The sequence below is a fragment of the Drosophila virilis genome, chromosome 3 (genome assembly GCF_030788295.1).
Source record: "Drosophila virilis strain 15010-1051.87 chromosome 3, Dvir_AGI_RSII-ME, whole genome shotgun sequence".
Classification (NCBI taxonomy): Eukaryota; Metazoa; Arthropoda; class Insecta; order Diptera; family Drosophilidae; genus Drosophila; species Drosophila virilis.
This window is the reverse complement of record NC_091545.1, coordinates 24,285,209-24,306,811: the sequence shown is the minus strand read 5'-3', so window position 1 is coordinate 24,306,811 and position 21,603 is coordinate 24,285,209. Positions and strand designations below refer to the sequence as shown.

The 21,603-nt window shown below is 42.2% G+C and overlaps 2 protein-coding genes across 3 annotated transcripts; one reads left to right on the top strand and one right to left on the bottom strand.

Moving 5' to 3' along the window:
* The first annotated feature begins 1,710 nt into the window (after nucleotides 1-1,710).
* Nucleotides 1,711-15,873, top strand: LOC6624082 (serine-rich adhesin for platelets-like). The gene is made up of 6 exons (XM_032438505.2): nucleotides 1,711-1,856; nucleotides 11,499-14,287; nucleotides 14,361-14,489; nucleotides 14,562-15,000; nucleotides 15,066-15,203; nucleotides 15,262-15,873. Exons 2-6 carry the CDS (start codon nucleotides 11,741-11,743, stop codon nucleotides 15,408-15,410), a joined length of 3,402 nt encoding a protein of 1,133 aa, XP_032294396.1. The 5' UTR covers nucleotides 1,711-1,856; nucleotides 11,499-11,740; the 3' UTR covers nucleotides 15,411-15,873.
* Nucleotides 15,874-17,140: 1,267 nt separating this feature from the next.
* On the bottom strand, nucleotides 17,141-19,394 carry LOC6623854 (uncharacterized). Of its 2 annotated transcripts, XM_032438555.2 has the most exons (4): nucleotides 19,048-19,394; nucleotides 18,376-18,675; nucleotides 17,793-18,307; nucleotides 17,141-17,718 (listed from the first exon to the last, which is right to left on the bottom strand). In XM_032438555.2, the coding sequence occupies exons 2-4, from the start codon at nucleotides 18,611-18,613 to the stop codon at nucleotides 17,395-17,397; spliced, it is 1,077 nt and encodes a 358-aa protein (XP_032294446.1). In that variant the 5' UTR covers nucleotides 18,614-18,675; nucleotides 19,048-19,394; the 3' UTR covers nucleotides 17,141-17,394. The 2 variants fall into 2 exon arrangements, with proteins under 2 accessions (XP_032294446.1, XP_002048387.1); XM_002048351.4 differs by lacking the exon at nucleotides 19,048-19,394 and having other exon boundaries at nucleotides 18,376-18,797.
* Nucleotides 19,395-21,603: the final 2,209 nt, after the last annotated feature.

Genomic DNA, 21,603 nt, shown 5'->3' with positions numbered 1-21,603 from the left:
CAAAAAAAAAGAAACAATAATGCATAGAAAGTTAAGAATAATAATAACAAATTAAGGAACGTTGCAAGTTAGAAGAGTTAGCAGAGCTCTTAAGTATTTCAAGGTCAATGGAACACAATTGAGAGCAAAGTTCTGTTGAAGAAAAACGGCCGTTTACTGTTCAAATGTCAGCCCAGATCTTATATATATATTTATAGAATTATTTACGATAATTGCTGTGAAATTCCAGCGAAACCAAACAAAAGTAATTGAACGATATGTGTTACATCAACGAGCCCAATGCGATATAATATACCATATATAGATAGAGTATACATATATGTACATATAATAATAAAGTCGTAAATTCATTTAAATATGGCCAAAGGGAAATGAAACACATGCAAATATTGTGTGACAAATGAACAATTTTCTCGAGTACAAAATATGCCCATAAATAACACTTTGAAGCGCCGCCTAGCGGTCAATTGATGCACACGCTGTAACGGTTACAAAGTTCAATCGATATCAATCGGCGTGCCGCATTTTCATTGGGCAAATTAATTTAATGCTCAGTAAGAGATTTTCCAATGCTTATCACAAATTTGTCATCAAGTCGCTGTAATGCGATCACAGCTACACGAGGCATACACACGCACGCACACATATGTACATATGCACACAACCACATGGAGTCGAAGTTGGAGTCGTAGAGCAGTCGCCACATGCTGCTGCTCATAATGAAGTTGAGCGAAGCTTAAAGATAATGATCAAAAAGACCACGCGACGCGACGCCAAGACAATTAAAAGACAAACGAAAGAATTGCAAGCGCCGCCGCGTCGCAGTCGCCACTCTCTGCTCAATTGGCGCTGGCCGCTCTGCCGCTCTGCCGATCGGCCGATCGGCCGCTCAGCTGCTTGTCAAGCAAGTTGCGTCCAAGTCGGCTGCGCAGACGTATCGTATCTGCGGCACATTCAGTTTACTTTTGGCGCTCGTCGCGTACACAACGTAGCGGGCACTCAATAGAAGACGGCAGAAGAAACGTTCATATGTAGGTGTAAACTTGACTTTGACTCTCACGCTCTCCCACACCGTAAAGTGCTATAGTGTGTGCATGTGTGCCTGTGTGTGTGTGCATGTGGTTGCGTTCATTCGTACGATCGCTCGCTTGCAGGCTGACCGTGAAGTTTGTTCTTTTTGCATGTTTATAAGCTGAGTAACTGTAACTGTGCTTTGTTATTTGTTTTGTTATTGCCGCCTCGCACTCTCGCCAAGTTCATTCACGTTCATTCACGTTTCATCATCGCTTACCGTCCGTCTAATTAAATGTAATGCAACGCAAATATCGAAATCGAGTTTAAAGCTAATTGCAAACTTTACAATTTGCAAACATTAATTTTTCTCTTTATTTTTATTTTTTTCGGCATTTCGAGTTCATATCCATTCATATCCATTTCCGTTTAGCTTCGCTGTGCATTGGAGCGCAATAATTAATTGCATTTGTTGTTGTTGTTGTTGTTGTTGTTTCTTTGGCTGCAATGCAAATTGTTCAAAACACTTGAAATGATCTCTGATGATTGCTAATGCTTTTCAAGAAAGTGAAATCTCGCTCGAAGAAAAAAATGGTTAATACAATAATTATAATGCATAATAATTATGTTAATTTTAATAATCGTTAACACAGTTTATTTGGTAACAAAAATATATTAAACAAAAAAACAAAAAACAAAAAAACCTTTAAAAGTGCAAACAAAAAGCAAACTGTTTAAATATTTTCTCAACAAAGAGACAAAAATAAAAATTAATAAATAAATAATGTGTGCAAAATTTATGCAAAAACGAAAGCTTCGAGCGCTAAGCAATAGCTTTTAGAAAGGTATGTAGCCCAAAGAAGAAGAAGAAGAACGAAGAATTTGAAAAAAAAAATTAACTTCAATTTTATCTGGAAGTTAAATGTTGCTGGTTGCACTTTTATTATATTAATTGCAAATATGCTGAATTATGCATGTTTAAATCACATTTAAATTGTTATTTTCCATTTTGGCCTAAAATTAAAGCTTTGTCTAGCTCGAGTAGTGCATATTTTCAACTCTCTTTTCTGTGTATCCCTATAATCATGTTTAATAGTGGCAACTCGAGCGTTCCTTTTATTTGCCTATTGTTGTTTTTCTAGTCTTCTTTTGACTTTTCATTGTTGTGCCACTGACTTCCTCTGTGGCATTTCCTTAATCTTTAGCCTACTTTGTTGTTGTTCTCCTCTCGCAACGCACACACACACACACTCTCTCTTTAATGACAAACAACCTTTCACACTTTCCGTCTGCCACTGTACAAAAAAAAAGACGCCTTGTCATTCTGCAGCTCATTAGGTGGCAACCCTGCTCCGCACATTTGTGACACATTTCCATAGACACAATTCGCGTGTTCTTTTTTCAAACAAAGCTTTCAAATTTGTATGCCATTGGCAAATATTTGCTGGCCAAAAATTGAACTACTTTCGTTAAGCGGCGAATGGAATTAACATACATACATATGTAGTATATGTATACATACTTATCACACAACAATGCCCCGTCCCCCTTCCACTTACCACCTGCCACGCCAGGTTTTTTTGATATTTGCTGTCAAATGCAGTCGGTTGCCTTATAAAACGCATCATAAACATTTACCTACTTAGCCGACAGTCGCCCGTTGCCAGACTTGAGTTTGCTTTCATTCAAATATTTGCATTCAAATGTGCACAAATTGTCACAGTGGGCGTGACGAAAGGGGCGTATGCTTTTGTATGCAACTCCAGCAGTCGAAAAACAAAGAGTAAATAAATAAAAATGTTGCAGTTCGCATAACCCAGCTGCGGCATACGCTGTTTTGCTTGGCATAACAGCTGGTGAAAAAAAACTGTGACCGATCTAAAACTGTGACTGATCCAAAACTGTGACTGATACATACCCCAATATGCGCTGATATATTCGAAATTTTTGAGAATTTCAAGCTTGCGTTTCATCCGAATGTGAACTCAAAAGAAGTTTGCAGAAAACCAATACGCTCCTTGTCGCTTTATGAGCAGAGTATAAGACAAAAAAAAATAAGAAACAAAATTGAAAAAGAGGCCGCAGCAGCAACAAAATAGTTGAAATTCGCTCGAAACCTAAACATTTTTATGATTCGCCTTTTTATTATATGTTTGTCTGTTTGTAATTTTTCGCGTTTGTGACAAGAATTTGCAAATGTCAACGAAAATTGCGAGCTTCACATTAAAAAAAAAAAAAAACAGAATTCGGCAAAAAGGGCTGAAGTGTTGAGAAAGAAAGAGAGGGAGGGAGGGGGATAGAGTTATGAAGAGAGAGGGGAGTAGAGATAAGAGTGGAAATTCCAATGCCCCAAAACGCGAACCAATTGAAATTGTTTTATAAGACCATGTTTTTATTTTTATCTCTTTTTTTTCTTTGTTTTTTTGTTTAATTTTTGGGGCATTTTGTGTTTGGCATTTTTAAACAGGCCGTTACAGCTGGAGTTGCGACATCAGGATTCCGGCGTAACGGATCCGATCGAATCGGTATTACTTCAAAGTGAAAACGATAATTGATTTAATGAGCAAATATGTGAACATTTCGCCGTGAGTTATAATTTGCGATTTTGTGAGCACAAATAACTAAAATTAAACAAAACCCCCGTAACATATTTAACTCTTTGGCAAATCAATTTAGCTTAAAAACTTTCATAAACAAATATTTACGATTTACGTAGAACAATTTCGCTAAGAAATTCATAGATTCATTCGAGAACTAAAACAACTTTAACTTCAAGTTAAATGTGAGAAAAGTGCATTTTTTTATTGTATTTTTCTACAAATTAACCTTGCTGTCAACTGCAGATCTTATATTTGAATACAATTTGCCATGAGTTATTCCCATTCTTATGTAACTTAACTAAGGGGGGATTTATATTTTTTGTTAATGACATTTTCGCTTGTATTACAAAACAGAATGAAAGAAAATATAAATAACGAGAAGCGCACAGCCAGGGTCCCCGCTTTTCAGACACCTGTTGATAGTTACTTTTAGTCAGTTGCAATATTTGTTTATAAATCAAAAAAATATGTGGCTGTAATTCCGTGTTATAAGCCACATTTATTGGCTCTTATTTAACAATTGTAGAGTGTTGCAGCTGTATAAATAGAGAGTATTTCACAGCTATTTAAAGCTGTGATTAGGCTGATTAGACTTGTCGTGGCTATTTACGACGATGTCTTCATATTGATAGCGTCCGATTTATTAGATACTCTGTACTTTAGAGTTCGTGCCGATGGGCCACAAGAAGGTGATGGAAGCATTTGCTTGATGTCATCGCCGAAACGAACAAGTTTTGATTTTTTATTGTGGCTTTCTTTCATTTGTTGTGTGAAGTCATAATGAACCGAAATGAACGGCGGTTTCTCCAACTAATTAGACCATAAAGCAGCCGACCTGCCTGGCCGAACTAATTCGCTCAGATAAGCCACAACAAAGGTCACGCTTTAATTGATAAGAAAACACAATGCTGTGTCTTTTGGGAAAATGGTTTTCCGAGCCGAGCCGTCGGCTACCGTAGGTAAATGAAACGCTTCGAGAGTCACTCAAATGGAAATCCACATCGGCAACAATGACAGAACCCAATGTAATGTAAAAGAAGCAACAAGAACCCAACTGAACTAAAATGAACTTGAAGTGCCAGCTGTGCCCCGATAAAGATCACACCCCAGCGTCGACGGCGAGTCGTCGAGTCACAGGTGGAAGTTCCTGCTCCGATCTCAAAGAAGAAAGAAAGAAAAAACGAACAAAATTGAGAATCATGCCACAATTGAGTGCACTTTGCATTAAACTGGAAACAAGTTGATGTTATTTAAATGCCAGTTACCCTGTAAACCCAATTTCAGGTTATATACAACAAAAATATTCTACTTAGATGGGAATTTTGAGAATTTGTATACCCGAGCATAAGATGTGGTACTTTCAATTTCTTGTTAAGAATTCTTATGCCTCGCAGACTGCACTAATTCGCATACAATTAACATACCCAAACAGCATGCCTTGCTTACAGGGTATTCATAGAAAAACTTTTAATAGTTTTGAACCTTTTCGAGGCACTTAAATTGCGCAGCGAAGCGTGCTCTCACCAACTCGGTTTCCAACACTTCCCTCTAACCTCTGCTCCTCAACACTCAGCTGCCAGCTACGCCCTTTTTCAACACTGCCCCAGAAGAAGAAGGAAGAATGTGAATGGAACTGGGACTGCGACTGCGACTGCGACTGGGAATGACAATGGGAATAGGAATGGGCCGGAGAGAGTAATTAACCCATGTTAGCCGTTTGTTCTGCCGGCTGCCTTTTGCAAACATTTAATTGTTCCGATTGCCGTTTAATTGTTCGATCTGCAATTTTTGAAATACCAAACTGAACAAAATACGTTGACCGGAGGCAACGTTTTCAGCGTGTCTAGATCAAAAAGTTCTGCCGCCGGTGCTACGGTTCTTGACATATTCAAAGCATTCCATACCATTTCATTTAACTCAACTCCACGCGAGTTATTAAAAGCCATCAACATCATCATTATCCGCGACTCTAAAGCCAACATAAAAAGCGATCTTCGTGTTATGTAAGCCCAGCTTAAAGAGCGCTCCACAAATGTCACACTTTGGCGGAGAGTCGGCTTTAAAAGCTACTGCACGGCAAACTTTGGTCCGAGAGTTGACCAATTAGTTGCTTCCGTAATTTCTTGGTATTATTTTAATTAGTTTTCTTTGGTTTTTATATATTTTTTTCGGCTGGCTTTTTACTTATTTAAATTGCGTGCGCTCAACGACAAGTTTTATGTGCCGCCCCAAAGATTTATTTGTTTTTATTTTATTTTGATAACGATAAACAAGCATAATTTATGGACAATGCATTTTTAGATGCGATCGTAATTCCAATGAATTATTTCGACTGAGGCTGCATTTTGTGGGACTTAGAGGCCGAATATTGTTGAATTTTGTTTCGATGTTAGTTTTCACTTCCTGCTTCAAAAAAAAAAAGAAAGAAAACTCATCATAAAATTTAGAGTAGACATTTTGCAATATTCCTTTTTGCGAAATTGCCTCGTAAATAGCGTTGAAATGTTCCTTGAAAGGTTCTCCCGCTCTCACCTGTCCGCCCGCCTGACTATCTCACAAATAATTCACAACGCGCTTACTGCCCCTCCCCCAAACTGCCGCTCTCCCCTCGCTCTGGGGCCGTTGCCAATGGCAAAAATGCGTTTAAGTCAAGTTGCCAAGAGCCGAAAGCCGCCACCGACGCCGCCGCTGGGTGCGTGTGTGCAACGTGTGTGGCAGCTGCTGCGGCGAGAGGCCGACATTTACCTGCCGCGTCGCCCGATCGCCCGCGTTCACAATAGTCGCAGGTCTGGCACTTTAGTTCGATATTTATGCAACGGCACACACTTCAGTTCTGGTTGCCCTCCCTCTCTGTCTGTCTCTCTCTCTCTCTCTCTCTCTCTCTCTCTCTCTCTCTGTTGCTCTCTCCATCAGCTGCAATTTAAGCTCACATTTTTCTTGGCAACACATTTTCCTCGCCATATGCATAAGCAGTTTTTCCAGCTACCCTTCTGTTGTGTCCCCCCGGGCGCTTCCTCTGCTCTCGCTCAGCGCATTGTTTGCAACACTTGGCGCTTGCCACATAACAACAGCAGCAACAGAAGTTGCAACTGCTGCTGCAACATATGCAACAGCAGCAGCCGAAGCAGCAGCGTCCGCTATGCAGCGTTGCATGACACATTAAATGCAAAACGGGCAGCGTGCAACACAAACTGAGTGAGACAACAACAACGCGAGTGGTAGACGGAACGGGGGGGACTCAAGAAGGCAAGAAAAGACCTGAAACATTTTGTTGCCCACCGCCAAGAAGTCGGCCTCAGTGTCGGGGTTTAAGCAGCGGCTTCTACTGCTGCTGCTGCTGCTGCTGCAGTTGCTTCTTATTCGCCTGCGTTGCTCTTATTAAATAAAAGAAATGGTCTGGAATTTTTCATATGCTCTATAAGTGCATAAGGTAATCCTTGGGTATATCAGACTTGATACTGAATTAACTACATCCAGCTAGACTTTATCTACATACCTTGTTCAGGTGATTAAATATGATATGGATACGTGAATATGTGTATGAAATATTTTATAAGTATTGTTTAGACTTTAAAGAATACTTTCTCCTGAAAGTTAGTATTTTATTTATTTATAGACTTTATTCTAGTTCCAATCCTGATCCGTTTAACCTTAATTTCTTCTTTGATCGAATGTAAGCAAGTTCCCTCAGACTCTTCATCTAGTTTTAACAGGGTATTCTATAACGACTACAGTCTTAAGGTTTTGTATATTTTCACAAGAGGAAGAAGCGTCTGTTTTTGTAGCAGCTGTTCGGCTTATGTTGAGCTATTGCCACGCCGTTGTTTCTTGTCTTATGACAATATAATCATACGAGAAGAGCACACACAGGTAAAGTCGTTCGTTTTTGGCATAATGCGTAGCAATTATCGGCTAGAATTTGTTATGGTGCTTCGCTCTTAACACTAATCAAGCGGAAAATGCATTCAGCTATGTAGTTTGAGCTTATTAATATGCATTAAATTATATTCCGACAAGTTGTCTTCGCTTGCGTGTTGCTGGTGTTGAGAGATATCAAAAGGCTGCCCCAGGCAGTTGATGCCAAGCGCCCAAGCTGCCAAGCTCCCATACTACCATCTATCCATCAAACGACGCATTGAACACTTTAAATAATTGCACATTGTGGCTGAGGCTTTAATAAAATAATTAAAATGAAATATGCTACGTTCGCCATAGCTCCAACCCGAACAATTGCAAAGATCAGGGGCTCGCGAGCGGGCGATGATAAAAAACATCAGCAAACCACGAAGAATCAGCGCAGAATGCTAGCCATGTTAAAAAATGTGCGGGCTACCAATCTACGCATTTTTTAAGCCATTTTATTTTCTGTTTCTTTTGTTTTTTTTCGCATCTCTCGACGTCAAAGGAAGACCGACAAGTAAAATGCGAGCGATAAAATGTTTTAAAGAAATTGCTGAAAACGAGCAAAAAAAAAAAAGAAAAATAAAATATTAATTTCAATTATTTACGTACGGTAAGCAGCACGCAAGCCGATTTTCCAGCGATTCCCACGTTGAGAATCGCCGAGAGGGGCGCATGGTAAGTGGCATTTTGTGCGCTAAATGCGCGCAATTTGTTACAGGATTTTTATAGCTAAACAGAAGGGAGCACATGGCATGGAACTCTCTGTAAGCTGTGTGAAACTGTGGGAACAACTATGCTATGCAATTTATAATTATCAGCGGTAGGTGGCGCTGCGGTGCAAAGTCTTATGCAATCGTCGCATGTTGATAACAGCGGAAGTTATTAGAGCAAGCTTCGAGTTATGCGAGCCAGTTCCAAAGAACTTTAAAGCGTAGCGCAGCGTTCTTGGCATTGAAATTCCCAACCCGGCGGTCGCTTTTGTTTCACTCGCTTCTAATTAAAGACGACACTTCGGCATGTACTCGAAAGCGACTCGTCCGGCGACAGCACGGAAATGCCTCGCTTCAAGCCTTGAAGAATCGTTTTGATATATGGAGTACCAAGAATTATATTATTTCCAGTTGATTGTAGTGCCAGTCGCCGGTCACTTTATACATACTAGTATGTAGTACGAAAATAACTACTTACGCATGCTTTGCTCGGGCCAACTCAACTTCAACAGTTTAACTTGATGCCAGTTCAATTCTTCAATAAATCCCATTGACCATTCAACCTGGCAACTCTTAACCTTTCACACATCGATCGCTCGCTGGAGCCCCTGAAGATTACAATTAAATTTGGCCAGAGCTCGCAGCGGGTTGCCAAATGTGGAAAATAAAAAGATATATACATATGTAAGCCGAAACTGTGCAGAAATGAACTTCAGCACCGCGGTAGAACGGTGTTATTTAATTGCCAAAATGCCAGGCAAACGCAATCTGAACAGATTACAAATTATAAAATTGTGGCAGGTGTCCCGCACTAGCCAAGCCAGCGAAGCGAGCCGCCAAGTCGACTTTTTGAGCCTACATTAAACATCCATTAGATAAGAATCAATGGCCAACACGATATGCATAATAAAGCGCGGTTTCGGCCAAACAAAAAGCCAAACAAGCTGCCAAATATCTAAACACTAACTAAGAGGGGCGCCTCATGTTACACTTGAGAGTTGAAGATTAATTGTTGCTGCCTGTCGTAGGCCCACGACTAGCGGACAGAGTTTAAAAGTTCGTTTGGGGTTGAGAGTTCAGGCTCAGGGAATACTCTATCTGCGGCTAATTTGATTAATTAAGCGTGGTATTAAAATTGTTAATCGCATTGAATGGCGAGCCCAAAGGGCTTTTTGGATTAATAATCACAATTATTATTAAATATTATGTGGCCATAATAAAAGCTAATTAGCTGCCGCTGTGCCTAATTGCTGGGAAATGTTCTGCCGCCCTATGCGATTCTCATGGGCCGTTCTGCCAGTCTGCTGCTGCTGCTGTGTCATAAACACCTATGACATGACCAAAAGTATACGCTTTAATCATATGACTAACTGGACGCATGACGTTGTTTAATCAATAGACTTTTTGTCAGCCGCTGCTTGAATCACCTCGACGAGAGGGAGATAGGCTTACATAGGTTTGTTAATATATATGTACATATATGAGGCATGCCCGACTCTCGATGACCGAATATTTATTTTGGCTTCACTTATCGAACGGCGCTTGCTGATTAATAAAATGCTGACGATAGTTGTGCTTTTCTTGAGGTCTCTGCCGAGACTGAAATCTGTAAAAATACACGTTTTAAACACGGGCAAACACTTCTAGGTCTTTTCCGCCCATCGAGTGACGCCCTTGAGCCCTTTGGCTCTGCATTTACATTAAACATTCACAAGCTTCTTTTTTTTTAACCACATTTTTTTGTACTTTAATTTTTGCATATGCGGCTTAAAAATAATATGTACATGGTTTGGATTAAACAACGTCGCGCCGTGGCTTGTGCGACGCTTACAAATGCGAGAGTTCATTAACACTGCAGAAAGAACAGAACCTACAGCTCCCAGCAAAAAAAAAAAAAATAAGAAAAATTAAATAATTTTCAACTTACAAAAAAAAAAATAAATTAAACCACGCAGCGGTTTTCATTTAAATGAAAGGTAGCCTCGCATTTAGTTTATTCTCGCTTCTTGTTTTGGTTTCATTAAAAATGCAAATTTTACAGCATTTCTTTGATGTTGTTGATATGTGGGCGGTTTTCTATTTGACGAAATCGAATTTCTTAATTCAATTTCATGCCAAACATAGAGAAATTGCTGAATAAATTTAAACGCTCGTTAGAAACTTGATTTGTGGCCCGAACAACGTTAGATAAATATTTCAGACTCGCAATTAATTAAGGTTTCTGGCCTGGGCTCAACTCCCCCTAACGAATGACCCCAATATGCAAGGCGACCGCAAAAATCTGTCAACCTGCACTGCCAACCTGCTGTTGGCCAAATACTTGAGGGCTTTTGTTTTTGTTTTGGTAAACAACTCTTTCTATTCTTCTTGATTGGCGAGAAACTTTCGCTTTTAGCTTTTTCGCTGCCGAATTGAAAACCTTTGTTGTCCATAATTTGTTTATCCGAATATATATCTGGTATCTCTGACATTATTATAACTACTTATTATTATTACGAATATTACAATTGTTGTTAGAGACGTTTTGTCAACCACAACAATTTTCAGCTCTTGTGCTCTTGTGGTTTTTAATTGCTCCACGCCGAAAATAGTTGGGTTAGACGTAAGATCCGCCTTAACTCTGGGTTAGCGCATAATGACAACTGTTTCGCTTTTTTTTTTTGGGCGAAAGTTTTCGGCTTTGTTCGCTTTTTTTTCTTATGCATAATTATAGTCTTGTAGGAGATTGCTGTTTAAACAGTTTCTTTTATTCTTTTGCACAAATTCTACATTCACAGCTTACTACTCGAACTCAGTTTACCTGTAATAAGAATACCTTGTGAAATACCATCCTGATGCTGTTCGAACCTATCCAATTTGTTTATATTCCTATTTATAAATAAAACCAATTCCTTTCGCCATTATATGGTTAAAAGACACATTTAAATTTTGAGAAATACTTGAAACTTTCTGTATATCATATGGAATCGATAACAAATCGATAAACCTGCTTATCGATAAATGCACATGTTATTAAATCGAATTAAAATGAATACATTTTAGTAGCATATTTTCTGATATTTAATTCATTCTGAGTGAATATAATACTAATAAATAGTTTTAGATTAATATCTATATCAACCTATCGAGTTATCGATAAATGTGTTTCCCCTATGATCAGCCACAGCCCCCTCCTCACCCCTTACACATTATTATTGTTATCTCCATATGTTTGCTCCTCGTGTACTTTGCTAACCAATTCCTTTTCCCCTCTCTCTGCCGTTGCCTTTTACAGATCTTGGTACCCTTAACAACCACAACAGCAACAACATTATCAGCACAGTTAACAACACAACAGCAACAATAGCAACAACAGCAACTGGAATCAGCAGCAAAAAGACTCTGGTGGCCACAGCAACGGCAACGGCAACGGCAACAACGACAAAGACTTTAAATTCGACTCCGACTTCGACCCCGAGTTCCACTTCGACCCCGACTCTTAGCCAGAGTTTGCAGCAGAAGCACAACAACAACAAAATGGAGCTGCTGAGCAGCCCAGCAATAGCAACAACAGCAACAGCAACAACAACAGCAACGACTACAAAGCAGCTGCTGGCGCAGGATTATCTGAGCTACGCCTCCCCACCGACCTATTCGCGTCTGCCGCCCGATGGCCATGAGTTTCCGCCCAACTTCAGTGAGCCGCTGATTATGCATCCCCAATCGCATGCCACGCGCCTCAAAGCGGAGCTAAGCTTCGAGCACAATAACAACAACAACAACAACAACGACAGCAACAACAAACTGGAGGCTGCACCGCCCCTGCCCAAAACGGGGCCACCGCCCACAGTGCCGCGCAAGATGTATCGCCAGGATCTGGTCATCAATGTGGAGGATGCGCGTCAAGCTGCACGCGCCACAGAGACGCCAACAAAATTGGCAGCAACGCCATCTAGCGGCGGCGTACGTGATTACCAACGTTCCTTGAGCGCGAGTGCGCCACGCAAATCCAGCGATTGGCGCAAAGACGAAAAATCGGAGAAATCCGTACGCGACAAAATTGCCATGTTCTCATCCAGCAACGAACTGGACACCATTGCGCCGCCCACACCCAGCTCTAGCGCCAACCTCTCCAACGCTACCTCCACCTTCTCCCGCAAGCCGCTCAACATGAGCAGCGAGAATTTGTTGGAGGCCGCCTCCTCGACGCCACCACCGTCTCTGAAGACACGCGCCATGAGCGTGGAGAACCTGAACGATGCACAGCGTCAATACCAGCTGGCCAAGCAGCTGCCGCAGCTGCACGTGGCCGATTCCATGTACTCGCTGCACACACTGACCATGCCCAACAACAGCAGCAGCGGCAGCAGCAGCAGCAATAGCTACAGTTACAATTATGCCTCGCTGCCGCGACGCAGCCATGGAGGAGTTGCCTCAGCTGTGGAGCGCCGCATCAGCTTCTCGGGTGAGGGCGATGCGGCCACGCGCAAGGCGGCCATCACCAATATACTGGAGCAGCGGCGTCGCAGTCTCTCCAAGCTGCGCGGCCTAGTCATACCGGAGCGGCCGCAGCTGCTGGAGCCCATACTGGATTTGCCCGAGATCAAGAGCCAGGTGAAGGCGGCCAGCGGTGAGGACTCCACGGACAGTGGCCTGGGCGAGACACGCCCACTCAGACACAACATCAACAACAACAGCAGCAGCGGCGGCAACAGCAGCAGCAACAACAACAACAACATAAGCAACTATCGCAGCATATTTGCGACTGTTCAGCGTCGTCCGCTGGAGTCGCAGCTGTCGCAACCACCCGCAAAGCCGCCACGCACTTCGCTTGCCAGCGCCCTAAGCATGCCCAGCAGGATTAATCTTTGCCAGCAACAGCCGCAGCAGCAGCAGCCGTTTTTGTTGGACCAGGAGAGCGACACAGATTCGGTGTTCTCGAGCACGGCGCGTGTTCCCACGCCGCCAGAGAAGTTTGCGCTGACGCGCACGCTCAGCTCGGAGACAAACACTTCGATAGCCAGCTCAAACACATCCACGCTGACGTCGGGCTCCTCGGCCGGCTCCCAGGCCAGCTGCAGCTCTCTGGGCAGCACGCCCACAGTGGACCTAACGCGACGCGTGCTCAAGTGCCAGCTAAATGGTAGCATCAGTAGCAACAGCACTGAGCTGGCCTTAAGCAATCGCAAGAGCATCCTGGCGTCGGCCAAGTGCCGCAGCGCCAAGAGCCGCGGCCAGGACAACAGCAACGACAATGACAACGACAGCACCGATGGCGAGGCCTGCGTCCTGAACGGGCGTCGCCTCAAGTCCAGCTACAAGCAGCAGCAGCAGCAGCAGCAACTACAACAGCAGCAGCAGCAGCAACTACAACAGCAGCAGCAGCAACAACAACAACATCATCTGCTGGCCAAGCAGCTGGTGGTGGACAAGCTGATAAATGTGGCTGCCTATGTGGAGCTCACTTCGGATACGGACGACAGCAGCCGGCGCTCGGATACGCCGGCCAAGATCAGTGCCATGTTCATCGATGAGGAGCGCAAGGCTAGCTTCAAGGCAGATCCCACGCAGCAGGCCAAGCTGCGCGTGGTGCAGGCCAAGCCCGTGATCAGCCCGATGCCACAGCGCACACAGACACCAAAGCGGGAGCTGACACTGGGCACCACCAAGTCGCAGACCACAGCCGAGCTGCGCGAGAAATTTGAGCGCAGTGCAGCAGCAGCTGCTGCGCCTCAAGTTCCGCTGCCCATGCACAAGGCGCTTGCCACAGTTGTTGCCACGAAGCCGCATCACGAACGCTTCAGTTCCCTAGACTCGCTGGCCTCCAGCTCGTCGGGCGTTAGCTCCACAACACAGAATGTGAGCACCACACAGGAGACGGCCACCGAGTTTGGCAGCTTCTCATCGCTGGGCAGCAATCAGAGTTTGATTACCGCACAAGATGTGCAACAGATTGTCGAGGAGGCCGATCCGCCGCTCAAGACGCCCGAGGCCTTTATCATAGTGCTGCAGCGGGATACGCCGGAGAGCAGCATTGGCATCACCCTGGCCGGTGGCTCCGACTACGAGGCTAAGGAGATAACCGTATGTCCTAAATATATATATAAATATCTATCGCATAAAACAGCTTTTAATGCTGCTTCTGCTGCTTTTATAGATCCACAAGATACTAAGCAACACTCCGGCTGCCAAGGACGGACGCCTGAAGAAGGGCGATCGCATTCTGGCCGTCAATGGCATGAGCATGCGCGGCCTGACCCATCGCGAATCGATCAGCGTACTAAAGGTGAGTTTCCCTGCATATTAAACTGCTTCCTTAGATTATCCTAAGCAATATTCCAATCCTCTCTCTTGTTAGACACCACGACCAGAGGTTGTCCTAGTGGTGACACGCTCCGAATCGTTGGTCATCAAACCGCTGAACAAGAAACGCTCCTCGCTGGGCTCGCTCAGTTCGCTGAATGAGAAGCCCACCGAGTTGGATTACGAACGCAAACGCAACTATCATAAGGCCTCACGCTCTCTCGATCTGGACCTGGACATTGTATCCAATGAGGGCGGCGGCAGCGCCACAGTGCCCAGCACACCGAGCACGCCCAGCACAGGCACCAGCAGCCCCCAGCAGCCGGCCAGCCTGTTGGACGAGGTGAACGGCAACGATGCGGAGGCCACCATTGCCACCATTCGAGCACGCCGCCAGCTCTCACGCGGCGATGCGGCCAAGCTGAGCACCAGTGAGCTGCTTGAGCGCGCAGCAGAGGCTCGTCATGCCATAGCAGCTGAGATTCGCGCGCAGGGTAAGTCCATAGCGCCACAGCAAGTCGAATATTTAGTTATAACTAATTTCCGTTTCCTGTTGCAGCTGAGGATGCTGCTGCCGGCGGCGGCGCACGCTGCGTAGAAATTGTCAAAGACAGCTGTGGACTGGGCTTCTCCATAGAGGGTGGCTTTGACTCGCCGCTAGGCAATCGCCCGCTGATCGTCAAGAAGGTTTTCATGGGTTAGTTGAATGCCATTTGTCTGGTGGCTCCGTCCTTAACTCCCATTCTCTATCGTAGGTGGTGCTGCCCAGAAGACCAATCAGGTGCGCAATGGCGATGAGATCCTCAGCATTAATGGTGCATCCACGGCGCGAATGACCCGTGTTGATGCCTGGAACTATATGAAACAGCTGCCGCTGGGTCCGGTCAAAATATCATTGGCCTAAAGTTGATAAGCTAATATGATAAATAATGATATAGAACGCGCCACAATTTCTTAGATATAAGCAAAAAGATATACACAAAAAACAAGTTGCGACGTTTTGTTTCTGCATTTAGAGAACGATCTATATACAGGTAATCGTAATCATATATATTTAAATAATTTAAAGTGCAATTGATATAAATTTTCTAATTTGCGTGGGGTGTTGCATTTACCACCGCCCAATCATTATTATTATTATTATTATTATCATTATTATTATCATTATTATTATTATTATATATATACAAACATATACGTTATATATCGATGAATGTACATAACTATCTTAACTAATTTACGTATTTAAATCTTGAAATCGATGCAACGAAATGGAAATTTTTGTAACAGTGGTATTTTCTTATACATTATATTGGTATACACACGATTTCCAATTGCACACCACACAAAAAAAAAATAAAATAAAAGTTAAAGAAATACACAATCAAATTATAACAATAATATTTTATATATTTTATGCCATAATTTATGCGGGAACGATATATAAATAATTATTTTATTATTTAAACAACTCTAAAATCAATGTTTACATTTACAAAAGTATTTGCTAAAAAAAAAATATATACATATATATATAATATAACATATTATGCAAATTATACAATATTCACACTTGACTTTTAACTATGGCCTTAAATTAAAACATCTTACAGTTAAACGTTGCCAGTTAAATCATATTAAAACAATTTAAAATCACCTTGCCTCAAAAGAAAGTGTTACAAAATCTAAAACTAAATTTTCGATTTCGTTTGCATCCTAAAAGTATGCAACCCTTTTTATACATTTACATAATTTGTTGACTTCCGATTGGAAAGCTTAAGAGCTGCAGCTGTTGTACTCTGTGCACAAAGTGAACAAGAGTATATTTGTTTTCATATTGTCCGTCCGACTGTCAATATATACGCCAATTACCGAGGCTTGCCTTGGAATATATATATATATATAAACATGAACCTGCAGCTTTTCACTAATCACGACTTCTAGAAACTCCTGCCAAGGCGTTGTCGATAGACAAAGCCGATATACTCTTTCAAGGAAGTATATTGTTTTTCTGCACTGTCCCTGCTTCCGTCCGTTTTTATCTACTTATTTTTGCCACTCCAGAAGCAAGACTTGTAGCTTGGAATACATAATTGTCGACATCCGTATCGAAAAGAGTGTTGGGAACTTTTGGGAAAATATTTCCCACTGCTCAAGAAAAGGAACTGCTAATAAATTCCCTTTAAGATTCGCCAAAATGGTTTATTTTCCACATCCGCTCTTTAAATTAAAAACACGCTCAATTCACGAAAGAAAATATGTATTTTTGAGAATTATTCAAATATTTATGCTACTATTTTCATTGAAAAAATGACGAAATAATTCAAGCGAGTTTTAGTCAGTTACTAAATAGTTAGTCGCACTTTAGGCAACAAAAACCTATTGAATTATTGTCCGATTGTTGCTAAGGCAGCTGACATACATACAGTAGCTATCATACATAGTTGGCAGTCTGAGCATAATAATGTTCCTACTTAGTATAAAAAAAAAGGTGTTGCACACGGATAGTTCCTAAAATACAGTGTTCCGATTCCATACTGTCCGAAACTATTTGAGTCTCTACCCAATTATCGGCCCTTGCTAACCGCCCATACCGTTCTAGGGTATAGAAAACAAAAATGGCCTTAGAATCAATTGAACTGTTGCAATAAAAGTCTCACAATTTATTTGTATCCTGATTTAAACTTATTTAAAATTATACAATCGTTTATGTAAATATGTATTTAATGTATTACATTTTAAAAATAGTAACGTCTTATAACTATAACTATACCCAAAAAATAATGGGTATGTGAAATTACTGTACAGCGTAAATTCGAATGGATTACACAGCTCCGTTTGCTGCTGCGGCCGTCTTTGGGCATTAGTCGATTGAATGTTATTTCTACTTAGAGATCTTTGGAGGGTTTCGGCGCTAGCTTGGGCAGCTGCAGCGTTCCCGAGCAGCCCAAAAGGCCCAAATGCTGCAGAGGTAACGGCGAGTTGGTAGCTCCAGCCTGTCCATTGGTACGTGGTTGACTACTGGCATTCTCGCCGCCCTCAAATATATCGCTGAGCAGCTCGTAAACGCGTCGCTTAAAGAACAGTTTCTGATGGAAGTTCATGTGCTTCATTTCGGGACGCAGGCCCTGCAGAAAGGCATCATCAAAGTCCATGACGGGTGGCTTTACATCGGCGGGCGTGTCTTCAGTGTCAGCGCCGACTTCGGCTGGCTATGGGTGACAGAGGGTGAGGTGATGGCAGCTGTAGTACATTAAGAAAGTTGATAATTTATTCACATGCTTACTTCGCTCGGTTTGGGTGCCTCGGTGACCGTGCGTCGCCGTTTTTTGGTCGGAAAGGGGCAGGTTTGGGGCACGGCATTCGGCTGCACCAAATCCTTCGGCTTCTGGTCGTCCTCATCGCTCAGCGGGTGCAACTCAGACTCGGGTTTATCCTGCGTTTGGCTGGCGACACTCTGCGCATGCTCCTCAGCCACCCACTCAGAGCTATCGGTGCTGTTCTCATTTTCGTGCTCATCGCTGCTCAGCGAGTGTTTTATATGGACCAGCGCGCCCACATGCTCCTCATCATCGTGCTCGTTGTCATCATACTCGTCGTTATCATCGCACCTGCGATTGTTGCTGTCACGTGACCGTCTGCCCTTCACTGGCACAGGCACGCCGGGCGTGATGTGCTTTTTGAGAAACTCAAGTTCCTCGCTGAGATAGTAGGGCTTGACGCGATTCGAGCCGCGTTGCACGTTGATGGATCGCGCAAAGCTGGTGCGGATATTCCTAAAGCGTTCCTTGCAATTATCAACTGTAAAATTGTGGAATTCGATTTATGCGAAATCTATAGAGCATGTTGCTGTGATGCGCGCCACTTACCGCTATCATTCATCTCCTTCGATATGTCCACCCAGGCCTGCTCCACATGAGATTTGCGCATGTACGCCGGATGCGAGCGATCGTACATGCAGGGATGCTGCTCCACCAAACGGCAGATCTTCGCGTTTATTGCGTGCAGCTCCGGTGTTATCGTCTTTGTGGTCAGTGCCGCCACATACAAGCGGCTTATACTTCTTTTGCTGGACTTGATGCTGCCGGTGCTGCGTCGTGTGTTCATTGTTGTTGTTGTTGCTGCTGCGGCTGTTGTTGATGTTGCTGCTGCTGATGTTGCCTCGTTCACTATAAAATAGCAAAAACAACAAATTATTCGAGTCGTCAACTGCGCAGCAACACAGTCCCAAGCAAAACTGCAACTTGGTTGCGTCCGTTTCCAGAGAAACTGTCAGCGACGCTTACGCGCTCTCTCGTCTCTCTCTCTCTGCACAAATACACAGACACAATTTACACACGCATGCCAAAACAAACCATTGCGCACAGGTGACAAGAGAAACGAATTCTAGTTGCTGCATGTCCACACGGAAAATGCTTCAGACATTTCTGTTGCCTGCAGGGCGCAACAGCTGTTTGGCGCGTTTTCTGTGGGATGCCAGCAATAATTACATTTATTGAAATTTGCCTGCGCTTGTGTTAGCTTGAGCTACGCCCGCCTACCTGCAATTTGTTATATCTGTTTATTGCTTTTTCCACTGGTTTTGCTAAGATTTGCAGTCGCTTTTGGTTGCCTTTTGTTGCTGTTGCTGCTGCTGCTGCTGCTGCTTCTGCTGTTGCTGTTGTCGTCGCTGCTGTTGCTGCCGCAGTGAAATTGCTGTTGTGTTGAGTTTCGTGCTCGCACACTATTACAATTTATTTGGGTTAACGGTTACTCTCGCGCTCTCTCTCTCTCTCTCTCTCACCAACTTACGGACGGTGTTGCTGTAAGGCGTTGATAAGAATATTGAAAATGCGACAGAAAATCCAACGTCAATGTGTTCATTTTTTTACAACGCTCAACCATAACTTGTTGAGTATATAAGTTATTAAATTCATATATTTTAGACTGCTAAACGCTAACAGAACCAAGTCAACCAGCATCTAAAATGAATCATATACATGTATACATATGTATGTACATATGCACGTATTGTTATTGTCGTAAACAGCTTGTTTGCCGGCAAAAAAACAACTCAATTGGTGCATAGGCGTCGACAGTATAAATAACAACGAGAAGGGGCCTGCTACATATTGTGCCGAACAACCCCCGAAATATCAGCAAATAACACGACGCTTATGGTCACGCACACATTCACAGCTACTCTCTCAGAGAAAGAGAGTGAGCGAGAGCAGAAGCATTGCCAGCTTTAAAGCAGCTGCTACAGCGAGTCGGTTATTAATAATACCGGCTGGCAATGATGTTTGATCGGTTGCATACAGTATGTCAATAAAGTGTTTTGACTAACGAAAAAAAACTAATTTTTTGGGTTTAGTTGAAAATAAATGTACCTAAAAGTGAGAATTTTTTTTCAATTCTAATTTATTTCGATTCTATATTTTTCCTAGAACTTAATGGCAAAAAGAATTGTTAAATAACATTACCCAAACATTTTATAAAATTAAAAAACTAAAAACATTCAAATTTTATGCTGTCAATAAAGTGTTTTTACACGAAACTTTATTACTAAATAACAATGTTAAAAAAACAGGAATATTTTTTTTTAATACTTTGTGTGGCTGCCATTAGCGTCACATACAGCCTGCAATCGCCGTTTCATTGAAACAATAAGGTTTTGTATGTATGTTTCTGGAATCTTCTGCCATTCTTCCAGTACAGCAGCTTTTAAATCAGTTTTTGATTTTGGACTCCGCTTTGCGACTTTTTTTTTCAAATATGACCACACATTTTCTATTGGATTCATATCTGGACTTTGTGGTGGAGTGTCTAACACCTTTCCACAGTTGTACAACAGCCAAACTCTTACCATATGAGCTTTATGCTTCGGGTCATTGTCCTGGTAAAATTTAAAAATTGGCTTATTGTCCTCATAGAATCCAAATTTCTGTGCACTACTGACGAGATGTGTCTGTAAAATGCTCAGATATTGTCTAGCATCCATGGTATTCTCAATGAAGGTCAAATCTCCTACACCCTTGCTCGAAATACACCCCCACACCATCACTGATAGTTTTCCGAATTTAACGGTTGGAATAATATTGCGGTTTTCCAACGCTGTTAGTGGCTTTCTCCAGACTCTGGATGGCCCATCGTTGTAGAATAGCATCATCTTGCTTTCGTCACAGAATATGACGTTACTCCAAAAATCGTTCGAACTATTTACATGGACTTGAGCGAACGATAGCCGCTTCAAAATATTCGCCGCCGATAGTAGAGGTTTTTTCCTGGCAACTCGTGATGTGTAGTCATTGGAATTCAGTAATTTTCGGACAGTTTCATGTGACACATCAACACCACTTTCTTCCTTGAACTCCTGAGCAATATCCCTAAGCGAAATTTGTGGATTTTTCTCAATTTTTCTCAGAATTTTTCGCTTATCTCTGTCAGAAATTTTGCAGGGTCGACCACATACTGGCTTTGCCTCTAGCCTATCTTCCTTATTGGCTCTGTTTAATATGTTGTATATCGTTGCTTTTGATAAATTAAACATATCAGCCAGTTCCGAGACTTGACGTCCCATCTGATGGTTATAATACACCAGCTGAGCGACTTCAAAAGTTGTTCTTTTTCCTGGCATTTTATTTTTCATAAAATTAAAGCAAAACGTTATAAATTGCAATAGAAAATGACAAGAAAAGTCGAAGACACAAGAGAAGCCAAAACGCATGGGCCCAAATCTAACGGGATCACCCAAAAGAGAACGGCAAAACAATTTACCGTAGCTGTAAAAACACTTTATTGACAGCATAAAATGTGAATGTTTTTAGTTTTTTAATTTTATAAAATGTTTGGGTAATGTTATTTAACAATTCTTTTTGCCATTAAGTTCTAGGAGAAATATAGAATCGAAATAAATTATAATTGAAAAAAAATTCTCACTTTTAGGTACATTTATTTTCAACTAAACCCAAAAAATTAGTTTTTTTTTGTTAGTAAAAACACTTTATTGACATACTGTATACTGTAGAAATTCTGTTGTACGTCGACACCCTGTAATGTTACAGACTAACAATATTCAGCAATATTCGCTTTATTTCTATCTGCTGCAATACTTTTGT